The sequence below is a fragment of the Trachinotus anak genome, unplaced genomic scaffold (genome assembly GCF_046630095.1).
Source record: "Trachinotus anak isolate AG129_WGS33_773 ecotype Australia unplaced genomic scaffold, CSIRO_AGI_Tana_v1 ptg000018l, whole genome shotgun sequence".
Lineage (NCBI taxonomy): Eukaryota > Metazoa > Chordata > Actinopteri > Carangiformes > Carangidae > Trachinotus > Trachinotus anak.
Window position 1 is genome coordinate 8,891,251 of NW_027273869.1, and position 15,463 is coordinate 8,906,713.

Here is a 15,463-nt window from a genome sequence, read left to right on the forward strand (position 1 = left end):
AGTGTAGTAACAGCAATTAAGGAAAAGGCTTAGCAAAATGGCAAAATAAAACTGGACTGACACACTGTTGCTGGGGGTGAGAGGTCAAAAATGGTGGACTGACCTTCAGAGAGGAGCCTCGGGGGCTGACACACTTGAAGGGTTTATCCTCCCCGTCCACAGTGTCCTCCACCTTCTGTCTCTTCTCGGCTGCCTCTGCTCTCCTCCTTTCGATCTCCTCCTTCATCTTCCTCTTCTCCTCCTGAGAAAGAGAGATGCACTTACAGTTAAGCAAGTTCAGCAGATGCACTTCTGAACACAACATTTGAAAGAAATTAAGTAGCACTCCTCAAGATTCTTGTCATTTGATAAAACATTTTTTACAGGATATTTGGTGTTGACAGAAAAATGTCAATGTAACTGGAGCATATGTAGGTGGCACTCTGTTCTTTGCCTGTTCAGCCATGCAGGATATTGTTGCACATGGTAACTTTCTACTCCTCATCTATTTACTCTAAACAAACCACTGTTGCTGGTGGAAACCTAAAGCACACTTCCTGTGCGCCAGAGGATTTTGCCTGGGAATGAACTGACAGACCTTGTGTTTGAAACAAAGAGTGTTTCTTTTTTCAAGAACTGGGTATAAGTTAAATGACTTTCTTATGACCGAGAATAATAAAATAGAACCGTATTTATGTTATTATAGGTTGTTATATGAAACAGCATCAGTCGCCAACAGACAACCAACGCGCAGCCAACCCAGACAATAGATCCATGGCACTTTCTAATTGATTCACTTACTTTATCCAATGAAGCAGGTCAGGAACAAATTCAATTACTCTGAACAAATTCTTATTTACAGTGATAGCTTGCCTCAGGAAAAAAGGCCATTTTGGAAAGCTTGAGACATGCAGATTATCAAGAGTCTTTTTTTTTAAACAATTAATGTATGAACCATTTGTACTGTATTAAGAAGAGGGCTGGTGCTTGGCAGTATATCATGCCTCTACAGCAGCCTTGTCTTGGTTAATTAGTCCCTCTGTATCTCTGGGCCATCTTTTAATTACAAACCAAAAGGCCTCATTAACATCACACAAGAGGAGAAGAACAGGGGCAGATAGCGAGAGACGGGCCGCCACATTCACAGCCAAGATCAACAAAGAAGACCAGTCGTGGTAAGAGTGAGAATTGCCGGGCCTCAGAGCGAGCAGCTGAAAGGGAAAAAGAACGACGTTGTGCGGTTGAGCTCAGATGTGAGCACACGCTGGAGGAGGTTATCTCGTTTGAGATACATAAGGATGGGGTTGTTATAAGAGCAGGAAAAAGGACTGACATATGTGAGTTATGAGTGGGGACGCAAATAGGTTGAGTCATGATAGCGGTGAAGTATGGAGAGATAACGTCACTGCAGCGCTAGTTTGAGCATGATGCATGTGTCTCGACTCACACAGGTATAAAGGGTAAATCAACATGAAAGTGGTGTGAAAAACAATGTGAAATTTTATGATAATTTTAATATATAGCTAGAAGATCAAAATAAATCTGATGTCATTTTTGCTGGGAAATCAGCCTGTATATCTTGTGGACTTCTTGTTGTTGTGTGTTTTGACAGTCTGGTTATTTGCCGTCACCACATCTGGACCCATGAATTAAAGTCCCTCAGTGTGTGCGCTCTAGGCTGCGAGGGATGTCCTAACAGTGTGTAGTGGCCAGGGTTAGCGTCTTAGCTGTGGTGTGCTGGGGAGGTGGCATTGGGACTTGTGGTGCCAACAAAGTGGGCAAGCTGGTGAGGAAGGCCAGCTCTGTGGCGGGGATGGAACTGGACAGTGTGGAGGCAGTGACAGGGAAGAGGGAGAGAGCTGAATGCTATCACGGACAACCCATCCAACTCATCCTTTTCATGCCAAGCTGTGGCTCAGGAGCGCGTTCAGCCACAGACATCCAGCCATGTGACTCAAAGCACTTAGGAGGATGTTTCATGCCATCAGCCATCAGACTCCACAATGCCATAGCACTCAGTACTGACTGTCAGAACCATACACCACTCATATTTTCTCTGTCACCAACACAGATATTGCACAACACATAAACACTGCACAGACCTATTTTATTATATCTATTAATCTAATTTCATATAATTTTAATTATTTCATTATTTCTGATGTATATGTATTTGTGGAAATGTCTTTCTTTGACGTAAGGACATTCCCTTGTGCTGCTGTGTCAAACTGAATTTCCCTGGGGGGTGATCAATACAGGTACATCTGATCATCTTATGAAAAAGAGCCAGCTAACGCTAGCTAGACCCCCTTCTGTCTAATGTATGATGAACAGAGCACTCCGTGTGTAGGAGCTTGGCAGATGTTGAAATAACATCAATATAAAGTTCTGTCTGGTGGGAATTGGTGATAATAATAGCAAGCTACACCCTCTAGCTACCAGTGCCTGGGTGGAAACTAGCTAGCCTAGCTTGTTAGCTTTCAAAGTGAAAGACAAACTTAACAGCATGATGAAGTGTTGCATTGTTGTAAGGGGACGGATGTCTTAAACCACTAACGGCTGATAACCAGTGCTATGTGGGTTGCATGTTTCAGTCAATTGCACATTATAGAAGTTGACATTATGTCTCACAGCTCTTAAATGCCTGTCAACTGCTGCCATAGGCAACACAAACCCAGAGGCTTTAATGCCTTTTCCACAAATAGATCCTTAAACTGTTGAAAAATGAAATAAGTGCACTATAGTTGCAGTATTACATGAGAAAAAATGTATTTTCAGAACAGCACTGATCAAACAGCATCCACAAAACGACTCAAAAAACCCCCAAAACTTATCAAAACATGCCTCTCTCATCCCTACCTCCTCTTTGGCTTTCCTCTCCGCCTCCTCCTGCTTCTTCTGCCTCTCCTCCTCCTCCAGCACCTTCCTCCTCTCCTCCCTCTTCCTCTTCAGCTCCTCCAGCTCGGCTTCGGCCTCCTGCTGCTTCTGCCTCATCCTCTCAAACTCCTCGCTCTCTGCGTCGTCGCGGCGACGCTTCAGCTCCTCCAGCTTGCGCTCTGCCTCTAGGCGGGCAGCGTCGTCCTGGTCGTCACCCGCGGACACCTCGGGGGAACGTACACTGCTGCGACTGGGATGGATGCACAAAACCACAGGTCAGTGGACAAAAGCAGATCACAACAGAAACAAGCAGGACACAAAGCTGGTTGACATGCAGGATAACACCAGTCATCTGATACAAACTGAATATTTAAAGATACACTTGAAGGATTTGGATGAGCAAACACACACAGACAGTGCATGTGCACCCATACAAATACCAACAATCACCATTTCAAAGATAAGGTTACAGCTCGGCTGAAGTTTCATTCAGTGCTTCAAACTGGGGATTTACTGTGGGTGACCCAAGTCAAAAACACACACTACTCTGCTCCGGCTGAATGCTGAACAAAAACAGCTTGTTTGCTTGAAAATCTGATTCATGGTACACAGTTATTTTGCCGATGCCTTAGCCAAGTGACAAACAATAGTCAGTAATATCAGTCTGAAATTACAAGCTGCAAGGAGTCCCTGACTGTATGCAAAGTCTGTTGAGACAAATATGACTTCTCCTCCATCCACTCTTTTCCTTGCACTTCCGGGCATCATTTTGGAAAGTTACAGTGATCTTTGTTGTTGTTTTGGTAACTTGATCTTTTCAGCTGACCTTTTTGTGAAGAATATTAAGTTACTGCAGTACTTTTCCACAACCGGTCAAGTGTAGAGAGGCACTGATATATCAGCTTATGGATAAAATGGGCCAGTATTTATTTATTTATCGATTATCTAATATTTTTCACTGCCAGTGTTAGGGTGATTGAAGAATAGGGATTTCTGTGTGTCACTTATTTATGCCTTTTTCAGCATAAATATGGTTGCCATTAGCGCTGTAAAAGTTAGAATGGATTGACAGCAGAATAATTGGCAGGTATTTTGATTATTCAATCATTTTTCCAGCGGAATAATAATTTAACAAAAAACTAAAATGACTGGCAGATTAATCGATAATGAAAATACCACTGGTTGCAGTGGTATTTTCTGGTAAATTCGAGGAGCTTTGTATTATTAATATCAGCCCTGTAGGAAAATATTGAAAAGTGCAGGAGACTAAATATTAAATATTGAATATTTGTTTTGGCCTAAAACATTGATATTGGTGCTTTGAATGCAGTATGAAAGAAAGGCACAATTTGGATATTTCACCATATTTTGCCAGTACTACAAAGACTTTTGATTTTTAATTCAATGGCAACAAACTCTCACACGCATCATAGGAATTTGGTTTTGGAAAACAGAGTTTCTTGAATAATTCGTAAGACCTGACTATCCTCAACTTCGGCCTCAGAATGAGAACCAGGCAGTGACTTTGCTCGTGTTGTTGTGTACCTGAGGGTCCTCTCAGGTTTCCTGTGCTGTTTTGGAGCCTCCTCCTCATGCAGCCCTCCGTTCTGCTTCCTCTGCTCCTCCCTCTCCTCCCTGGCCCCGCCTCTCTCATTCACCTGCACAGAAACAACCACCAGGGCAGTGAGCAAACACGCAATTGGTGGGTAGGCTGAACGGACGGGATCGACCATGTGACATCACTGGATGTCACATGAGAAAGAGAGCACACCCCAAACAAAATAACACAGAACATCACATCAAACAGTGTCCACTCCAGAATTACTACTGACAGAGGATTATCTAACATGTGATCAACATGGGAGTGTCTCCAGCTGCATATTTTCTACTTCTCACTGTTAACCACCATCAAAAACATAATTTAAGTTTTATAAATTATAATTATTATGTGTGTAAACTGCCAGTCACATTTAAAAAAAAACATGCATTATTAACCTGTAGCACACTTGATGATTGTGCTGTCTAGCAGAGCATGTGTATTTTTAACATTATATGGGTTGATTTTTCAGCAGACATGTTTTTAATAAAACACAAGTTAGCTCAAAACTGTGAAAAAAATCACTATTATTACTGAGGACTAAGAATTGTCTTTATCTTAACAGATTAAGTGCTAAGGAGCATGAACTTTCTTTGAGCACTGATGTTTACACTCTCAAAGGCACTCTGAAACTGTGAAGAGCTCTGGTCAAAAGAGGTGTGACACACCCTTACTGACTACAAAATAAAACTTTTAGTTTATAAGGGTCTGTACTTTATGTAAGAGGAAGAAGAATTCAAAGTGGGAAGTGTTCACTTGAGTAGTTAAAACAGTTCAGATGTTTGTTTGGACTTCAAAAGCAACGAACTACAGCAGATATGAAAAAGTGGACTGATGAAAACAAGTCTGCCATCAGCCTATTGACTTTTAAGTTTGCATTTCTAAAGAAACAGAACAATTCTCAGTTCTTACTTAATTTAGTTTTTATAATAATAATAATAATTATCATTATAATTATTATGTGTGTAAACTGCCAGTAATAATAATAATAATAATAATAATAATATATAAAATGCTTATCTTGTATGGTCTAAAACATTTGATTGCAAGTATCTGCATGATATGATGGCTCAGTGATCTCTTGTGGTAAAGAGACTGATTATATTAAATCAAACTCTGCTACAGTCAGTTTTGGGAGTGGAGTCAGTTTAATGTGATGTGTTGCTGCTCTCATAGTTGATGTGGAAGACGTGCAGAAAAAAAACACTGTGACCACTCTGTGGAGCATAGCATTAACCTTATTAAAAATCTGACCACAATGCTACAACCACACCTCATAAAAGTTTGGCTCAATTACCACCAGTTTGCAAACGGTGCAAACCACACTGTGATGACACGGGGTGTCTGGGTAATTTCAGCGTCTGGCTCCGGCATAAATCACAAACTCAACAAGATAGCCTTATTAAGAGAATTTTTTGTGGGTGAGTCTTTACACATCTCATCAAGACAGTGAAGTTACCCAGAGAGATTTTCTGTGCTGTGCATTTACACCTCTACTGAAATTCTTACCACATGTATGATACCTCATTATCCTCTGATTGCAGTATCTCAGATACTTCATTGTCCTCTTCAGTCTCATTTATGAGAGTCATGGGCTTGTTCTCTGATGAATTATCTACATTATCATCCTCAGGTATCTCTTCAGCCTCCCCTGATTCTACTGCATCCTCATCAGCCTCTGAATTTGCTGACTTGGCCTGATCTGACCTCTCACTGACTACAATATGTGTTTCTTCTTCAGCGAGTTCCTACGGAAAAGGATTACAGCAGTTCTTTGAAAGAAAGACCAGGGATCAGCTCAACAGTGTTGCATCACAAAGTCAATAAATCAATGACCATACCTGGTCTTGAGTTTTAGGCTCTTCAGTTGATTCCTACAAAAACAAGCATCACATTTGCAGGGTCTGTCAGCTACAAAAACACAACAAATTGCTAAAGTAATTGGACAAGAATGAACAGATGACTCACTTCTTCTCTCAAGTAAGACCTTCGCGGTTTGTCCTCCACTACTTCCACTTTCTGCTCCTCCTCCTCCTCCTCTACATCCTCCTCTGCTTCCTCTCCACCCTCAGGAGCAGCCTCCTCTTCCTCTCTCGGCTCCTCTTGCTCCTTCTCCTCTCTCCTTGAGCTGTATGTGAATGTCTTCTCCTCCTCTTCTTCATTATCACGGTAACGACCCCTACGCCAGGAGGAGGGCCTCTCCTCTTCCTCGTTGTTTTTCTCCGTGGCGGCGCTGCCGTTGTCCTCTGTTGCGGTGGGGTCCACCTCCTTCTGTCTCTCCAGCGCCTCTTTCATGCGTCTCTGCCGTCTCTCTTCACGTTTGGCCATGCGGTCCAGCAGGGCTTGGTCCTCGTCGTCTCCACCGCCTCCATAAGAGCTGCTCACAGACACGGTCTCTGTCACACTAGGAGGAGACAGAGGAGACAAACATTTCACTGTGTGGTAATGAGGAGGAAGCGTTGAGGTCAGAGAAACAGACGTCAGCTGTTTAAGTGACTGCATAATATTATCTCCTATTGCCCTTTAGATGCCCTTGAGCAAGGCCCATAACCTCTGTTTCATAGTTTTTTAAAGGCAAGCAGCAGAGACTCATGTTTATTTTTAAGCAGTGTGAATGTGAGTAAGTAATGTGCAGCAGGGTGCTGGTGAATGAGCATATGCATGGGGCTTTGACAAGACAAAAACCTATGCCCAGAGAAGTTGTTTGAAACGTTTGGGACCTGATCAACTGACTGACAGCGACTTACAATGACCACTGACACTCAAAAAAAGGTGATTAAAAAAACATGAAAGCTCAAGCAAACTTGTACGGTACTGTCTAAAGTGCCTGCTGACATTTGGCTTGATTGACAGGGCTCCAACACAGAATTCTCAAAAATGGTCAAGACTGAAAATAAATTTTTAATCAGTTCTCTTGGATTCCAGGTCAATATCTGTACACTCACTCAGATAGCAGCTACTTATCAATTATAATGTACATTAACAAAAAGTTAATACATTATAATTGTATCATCATTATATAAAACTCAAACTCTCAACTGTTCTGACCTGAAAGTCTGGCAAACATTATCCTTGAATCTACACAATCAACAATGGCTAGTCAGCGCTAGATCCTGCCTCAGCATCCTCCTGCACAATCCCCTTGTTGTTCGACCGGCCCAGGATGTATCTCTGAGCTCATAGAGGGGAAACATTCATGACCACAAAGCAACGTCTGTGTTGGTAGATGTCAGAGCAACCCACCACCACTTCCACTGCAGCCAAGACGATTGATCTCATAGTCTTAAAATGCATAGAAATGGATATTTAGCTCCTTTGTTCCTATGACAGTCTCTCTGATTGATAGACGTGAGATCACAGGTTGACTGTCATATTGACAGCTGGAAATGAGTAGGGAGCAGGGGTCAGTTCTTTCATTTCTTGTCTAAAATGTATTTCAGAAAGCAAATTAAAGTATTTGATCATTCAACACCTGACAATCTTCTAATATTTGGTCAGCTTAGTAACTCTAAGTGGACACAGATCTGTCAAGCTTTGGATTTCTCCACATGCGAATGTTATGTTCATGTTATGGGCTGCAATACTTAGCATCTAGAGTTTGGGGGGATGGTGTTTTTTGTTTCTACCTCCCCACAACACTAGAGCACAAATGCAAATGTTTGTCTGCTCTAGCAATTGTTAGCATGGCTGGCTAAGTAGCTTACTAGTACATACAGTAGTAAGCAATTACTACCAGCCAACTTTACCCATGACAGCATAACATTTTATGCCATATTAGCCAACCTTTGTCCTAAAAGCCCTTTCTCTTGTAACATAAAAAGTGCTTACATAATTTAAAAAGACATTCAATCAAGTATGTAAGCTAAGCAGTCAGAGGATTACGTTCTAACAAAATAACAGTCTGATTTCAGCATGTTGTAGCATGTTCGTAGCTACTTAGTACATATCTAGGACCTGTTTTGCAGGGTTCTCCTTTTAAAATGAGTCAGCTGGAAATGTTAAGAAGTCATTTAGAGACAGTGTTTCAACAGACTCATGGAGCTCATGTTAGCTGAATTAGCTATCTAGCTATAGCTAGTAAAATTTGACAGAAACAGTTGTCATTTTAGCTAGCAAAACTGGTAGTTGCTAGCCAAAAATGACTGCTTCTGTCAACTAAATTCAAAGACACATTGTTTCAAACATTACCAGCAATTTAGAGATAAATCTGCCACCATTATCACTATAAACTGCAAGACCAAAATGCTTGATGTCCAGCTGACAGTTCCCACTTCCCCTTCAAAGCAGAGGCTGTGACTTTTTGGTGGCATTCTTTCCTCTTCGACACACATTATTTATTGATGAGGTACAGCCCCTTTAACCAGACAGGATGATATGACAGTGATAAAAGAAACTGGGAGACAAGCCGCCGGCTGCTGACTACATATTCATCACTGACAAAGCTTGTGTTGCTATTTGTGCATCACCTGTGGCTGTTGGTCATGACCAGACTGTCTGGCTGTCCGCTGGGCTCCTCGCTGTCCCTGCTCCTCAGCCTCTCCTGGCGTGCCCTGCGCCTCCTCTCGCGGGCCGCCTCTTCTTCATCATCATCATTCCTCGCCAACCTGAGGGAGACAAAAGAAGAAAGAGAGAGAGTCAGGAGACAAAGAGAGACATTTTCTGTCGTCCCCCCCCCCCCCCCCCAACCTCTTCTTTCAGCTTTTCATCTGTCTCTTCCCTTCTTCCATTTAGCTTCACAGTTAAAAACTTCAAAGTGAACAATTCTTTAAATTGGACCGTAATCATTGCAGTGACCAAACCTGGTGGATTTGTCCAGAGTTTTTCTCTCTCCTATCAAGCTGACCTGTCAGCTGTGCAACAACTAATACTTCTTATCATGGCTGCAGTTTTCACGAGCTGATAAAACTCAGTCTGGAGACAGGGCTTGGCTGCGGATTAGAGAGAAGCAGAAAAACAGTGTTCCTGGCCCACAGTTTATACTGGTCTGCTTTGTGTTGAAACAGACCAAACTGGGGAGGTGTGTGTTGTGTGTGTATGTGTGTGTGTGTAAGTGTGTTTGTGTGCTGCAAAACAACCACTTGCCTTAAAAGTTTATATTTCTACAATGAATTTAATATGACATTAAATCTAGAAATCACATTTTTTATGATTGTATTAAACTGAAGTTAAAAAATCTTCAAGTCTTCAAAAATACTTCATTGCCAAGATACTGCTTCTTGCTTTAATAAAACTGTAGGCAAGAGCTCAGTTTTGCTGAAGTTATGCTAAAACAGTTAAAGATATTTCTTTTTGAATACTTCTTATTGTTTTAATACAATTCTCTACACAAGATGACCCATGACAACACAAATATTACCTCTCCGGTTCACACAAGAATGCTTGCATGTAAATAATTAGAAGGAAAGCACACCCCTTAATATTTCAATAGTGTTAAGCATAGCCTCTGGTGGTTTGTTTTTAATATTACTACGCATGGCTGGTCAAGCGTACAGTAGATGAAGCAAGGTCTTGCCAGGTCAAAATCATGGGTTAACATCTGTTTTTTTTGCATAAGATACTAAAAATTTAGGAACTTCTTCTTTCGCCACTCACCATCTTGCCTTGACAGAGTAAAATCCAAACCAGTCATGCAGTGGATTATGCATGTCTTTAATAAATGCAGTGGATTATGTAAAGGGTGTGGCTGCATGCAGTCGTCAAACACAACTCCATTGTTCCCAATCTAGTTGGCTAGTGAGCTACTGTATATTTATGTGCTTAAATTTGATTAAACACAGTATGTTCAGGCCTTTCTCTGGGGCCGGTCCAAAGTCATTCTGGAAAAGGCAGGAAATCTAGCTAAAGCACAACTAGACAGGTTGAGGGAAAGAGGCAACACCCAAAAAGTTAAGTATATTTAATTCTGAACTATACATTAAAGCATTATAAACTGTGGATGTCTAGCAGTGCAATGCTACCTGAGACAGTTTTCCTTCTCTTCCAAAGTATCAAATCAGTTCCTGAGCTGCTGCGCGTCCGGCCACCTGACATCGATGAACTCAGCTCCATGCTTGATCTGTGTTGCACTGGCTGACCTTTACGCTCCCACTGCTACCCACATGCCTAGCTACCTAACATCACAGCGCAGCCTTTGAGGTCAGCCAGCGAAGCATGCTATTGCATGTTAATTGCAACATGTGTGGTTAGCCGAGCTAAAGCTGCTGTGTTTATGTGAGGTTTTACAGCTTGTGAACAACAGTTTTCCTCTTCCTTTACTTCCCCTATGCCGTCCCCCCTCCACCTCCCATTTCTTTCTCTCAGATGAGGGATGTTGTCATAACAGAACAGATTAATCTGTTAACGCCCAAGCTGGACCTATGGGACCATGACATCAGTGACGTCAGGCAATGCTTTGCACATGTGCATGAATATGTGCTTAGTCCTCATAATTCAGAATCTTTGAGCATTGAAAACTGTGAGAAGCTAGACTCAGTTAGCATGTGTGAAATTTACTGAACACCAGCTATTACCATGATAATAGATAATGCTAAAATGTAAGCTAACATTTACATTTTTGTGTCAGGAAACCGAAAGTATCTACAGTATCTACAGTTTGCTAACATTGGATAACATGAGCCATTTAAACCAATTAAAGCTGCTGCAAAAAAAAACATGTGTGTACTGAATTGGGCAAGTGCGTGTGTTTTATTGCTTATTCAAATTTTTATTAGTAAGAGGAAGAATGTGTTATGTCTTCTTTCAGAAACTTAGATAGTCTTGCATTAAATAAATAGTGTTCTCCATAAATCTTTGTTTTCAGTTTTATTCATATTCCATTAACTTCAATTGAGTTCCCCTGCACTAGAAAGAACATTAACCCTTACTTAAAATGTCAGAGAGATATGTTGTTTCTGCAAGCAAAAAAAGAAAGTTACGAAACAACTGCCTTAACTCCCAAAGGACTGTGCCGTCCCAGAAACAGCACCAAATGTCATGAGAAAGAGAAAACGACAACAGCTAAAAATGGAACAAAAGAGTCCTTGGTGGCGGTGACAGCGACAATCTGAGGGTTAAAGATTCCTCAGTAGGAGAGAAGAACAAACTCCTAAAAGCTGAATTAGCATTCCTGTCAATCACAGCCTTGGCTAGTGACACATACACAACCAAAGCCCTGATTTAATATCCCTCTCCTTACCTAGGCCCCAAACTCTATCAGCATACTGACACAGAAATGTGGGGAGAGGTGGAAGTGGGGAGAATAGGGGAAAGAAAAAAGGAGAGGAACAGAAGGAGCAAATGAAATGGAGAGTGAGAATAAAGAGCAGAAGTGGGAAATGAAAGACGGGAAAGGAAAGGGCGTGCACGATAATGGAAAAAGGAGTAATCTGCAGATTTTATCACAGATGACATGTTTTCCTGTACAGAATGATGTGTAGCCACAGTTATAAACTGCAGGTAGTGCATGTGTGTCTGCCTGTATATAGTACGCAGCAGATGCTCTTTTCACGGGTGGCCAAATACAGTAAACTACACACTTCTGACTGACAGCTAATATAGACCCTACACACTTACTTAGTTGTACATGTGGCAGCTGATGCAGCTGAAAAGGAAATTAAAAGTTTTGTTACATATGCACATTAATTCCTCATTTTCTTGAGTGTTTCACTTGGTGCACAGCACAGAAAAGCTGATTTAAGCAGGATTCTCCATTCACAAACCAACTGTCTGCGTAGATAGCAAGGCACACAAAACATCGCCATCAGTGAGCCTATTAGGGAGAAATATGTCCAAATATTTTCTTTACAGCAAAATATCTCAGAAATGTCAGTGAAAACTATTTGGGAAAAGCCCATGAGAAAAGACTTCTTCACCCCTCCTCGGCAAGTGAGGGAGGAGAGGAAACCAAGGGAGAAAAAGTAAAAAGAGGAAGATGGAAAGAGAGAGAAAAGAAAAACTGCTGTTAACAGAGGAGAGGGGAGACGAGAGAAGGAAGGGATGGAGGGAGAGGGAAAGAGGGTGGGGGCCTGTGCTGTCAGAAATGCTGACCCATTCCCACGCTGGCCCTCTCTGGACTATTTCCCTTCCTACTGCCGGCCCAAAGAACCACATCGTACCGTCTGTCTCTCCTCCCCACCCTGCTCTCTGCTGGGCTGGCTCAAAGACTACACAATGTTAGCCATGACAGAATTCCCCTAGACTGCACAAATTCTCACTTACAGATGAATCTGGCTGTTATATTAAACATAAATATCAAATTCTACACCTTTTGTGAAAAGTAAAGAGTAAAATCAGGCTTTCAAAATCTGTCACAGTAACTTAAATCATTCCCAAGCTAATGTGCTAAGTGTGAAGTTGGCGAACCTGGATCAAACTCTCCGTTCCTTTTCTCTATCTCTCTATCTGTATCTCTCTTCCTGTCAGAACCAAGAGGACTACGATGCAGGACCGGGTCATGTTTGGAGTGGTCCATTCATCCAGGGTGGGGATTGTTTGGTATGGCTCATTCACGGAGGATGGGTGTTATTTCCTCAGCCCTTCCTGGTCTCTCGGGCGGAGGGGCCAGCACAGATGTAGGGAATGATGAAAAGAAAGAGGAGAGAGAGGAGTATGGCGTGAGAGACAGTGGAGTGAGAACTAGATATGGGGAAGACAGGAGACAGACAGTGAGGATGAAGAAGAGAGGGATGTGGAGAATGAGTGGATGAAGATGTAAGTGGTAGAACAATATCAAAAAGGAAGGAGCAAGGAGAAGATTAGAGGAAGAAAAAGGTTAAAATAGATAAGGGGGAAGGTAAAAAGGAGAAAGAAGAGAGTGAGACAAAAGAGGAGCAGGGTATTGGAGAATGAGGGGTTGAAAATGAAAGTAGAAGAAGATGAAGAGAAGGACGAGGCAGTGGAGAGTAGAAGGAGAAGAAAGACTGATCCCTGGGGGAGAAGGAGGAGGAAAAGGAAGATGCATAAAGAATGAGAGGAGATGGAGTATGACAGAGGAAAACGACAGAAATCAAAAATAAACACTTCCAAAATAAGACATGAAAGAAGAAGTGCTAACCAAAGCGTTAATAAGTCATGTTTAACATTAAAGGAACAGTGCCAAATTTGGGGAAATATGCTTATTTGTTTACTTGCTGTGCGTTAGATGAAAAGGCTGATGCTGCGCTCATTTCTGCACGATAAACATGAAGCTGGTGGTATCATATCATCTAATATTCAGTGATGACTCACCACTGTGCTTGTGCAGAATACAGTATAGTATAGGACAATGAACTGCTAAGTGCTCCAGCTGCATTCAACAGGCTATGTGTGCTATCGCTGTTATAAAAGACTATTTTTGGCTGTAGCAAATGGCGTTTGGTCACTGAATTGACTGGGAAAATTCCACATCCATGTGCTCTCTTTAGAAAAAAAGATGAAAAAAAAAAAAAAAAAAAAAGCAGCAGTCGAGACATTCCTGCGTCTGTGGCTGTGTTCGGGTGAAAAGAAATGTACTTTAGCATTGATGAACTGCATGGACTGGGGAATTGAAGAATATGAGTGTGAGAAACTGTAGCAGGGCAGAAAACCGTGTGTGTGTGTATGTATGTGTGTGTGTGCGTGTGTTTCTTTACTGAATACAAGTAGAAGGGTATTGAGGCCCACTGCTCTCCTCTATGTCAATAATAATTTTCTTAACTATAACTGAGACTGATGTAAGACAGAGCAGCAAAGATTTGGCTGTACACCCACAGACATACACACACACACACACTGGAAAAGTGAATGGAGCCTTCATGATGCTGATCCAGACACACATGCACACTACAGCGAACACCCGCATGCTTAACTGCAGGCATGCACTCATCCTAACCCCTATGCAGCTGCATAGCACAGACAGGCATGAGCACAACTGCACAGACTACAAGACAAAAACAACACACCACATAAAAAAAACAAATCACGAACACACACACACACGCTCTCACACAGACAATCTCAGTGTCCCAGCATGTAGGAAACAGCTCATGGAGACCTGGCCAGTAAACACTTATAATAGCCAGGAATTTGGCATTCCTTCAGCGGTTATTATATGGCCCCACTCTCTCTCTCTGCACTCTCCATCTTCTCACAGTGTGCTCAGTGATGGTTGAATGGAAGTAGGCCAATGAGACAACATGTGGTTTTGACTAGTCTGACCAAGAGGGGCATGTAAATATTGATTGTTTCAATATATTGGCAGAAATGGAAACAATGTAGAGATGTAATCTTTTATCAATAACAGGAGTGGCGCGTCGCCTGCCAGCTGACATTATTGCTGCTTGGACCAAATAAACAGTCATGAACAAACTCCCGTCGAGCTGAAAATGTAAATGTTAAAAGAATGAGGCTTACAGCTCTTTCTCTTTTTCACTCTTGGTCCACTTCTCTTTTAGTCAGGCAGTCTTCATCTCTTGTGTCTATCAGCTCTTCTTAGTCTACTTTTTCTGCCGAATTCCATCTTCTCCATGTAACATAAACATTTAAAACTGCATAAATAATTCTAGCCACAGGGGGTTTATGGGGTTTGTATGCCATGAAATGTAACAACGGCATTCACCTTCACTTCGATCAGCTATTTAGAGTGCAAATGGGGAAATGAGGCATAAAAGTATGAAAGAGGTAAAACCTAAACGACGCCAAGAAGGAGAATAGTGCATAACTGTTACAGAAAATGAAAATGCACAGGATCTTGCCTTTAAATGATTGTGGGAAGCTGTCTGAGGTTGCAAAGGCTGTAGATTAAGTCGCTACAGAAGTAGCCAGCTAAGTATGTATGTAAGTAGGTTGGTTACAACATTTTCTAAAATGATTGCTTAAATTTGGTTAATGAAGCTGCACTAACGTGTGACTGGTGTCACACTTAGTGACAAACCAACAGAGAATTTACACCAATTCTACTCATACCCTCAGCTCTATGCAGTGTTTTAGTGTCTTTTAGTTCACTGTTTTGGTTTGTCAGCCTGCAAACACAATGATCACCAACCTTACTTCCAGCCACATCGGGCGCCTGTTTTC

The 15,463-nt window shown here is 41.8% G+C and overlaps 1 protein-coding gene across 13 annotated transcripts in view; it reads right to left on the bottom strand.

Annotated features, from left to right (window-relative positions):
- cald1a (caldesmon 1a) overlaps window positions 1-15,463 on the bottom strand; it is a 55,406-nt gene that overhangs the window by 12,252 nt on the left and 27,691 nt on the right. For 5 of the 13 annotated variants that reach the window (XR_011694260.1, XR_011694261.1, XM_071503074.1 and 2 more), the window contains exons 3-9: window positions 8,920-9,057; window positions 6,422-6,857; window positions 6,295-6,327; window positions 5,977-6,201; window positions 4,402-4,514; window positions 2,839-3,106; window positions 104-241 (exon numbers count right to left, since the gene is read on the bottom strand). Coding sequence is in view for 7 of the 13 variants with exons in the window: in XM_071503074.1 (XP_071359175.1) it covers window positions 104-241; window positions 2,839-3,106; window positions 4,402-4,514; window positions 5,977-6,201; window positions 6,295-6,327; window positions 6,422-6,857; window positions 8,920-9,057 (1,351 nt within the window). In the remaining 6 variants the exon portion in view is untranslated. The remainder of the gene's footprint in view (window positions 1-103; window positions 242-2,838; window positions 3,107-4,401; window positions 4,515-5,976; window positions 6,202-6,294; window positions 6,328-6,421; window positions 6,858-8,919; window positions 9,058-15,463) is intronic. The other 8 variants (XR_011694262.1, XR_011694263.1, XM_071503077.1 and 5 more) reach the window with 2 other exon arrangements.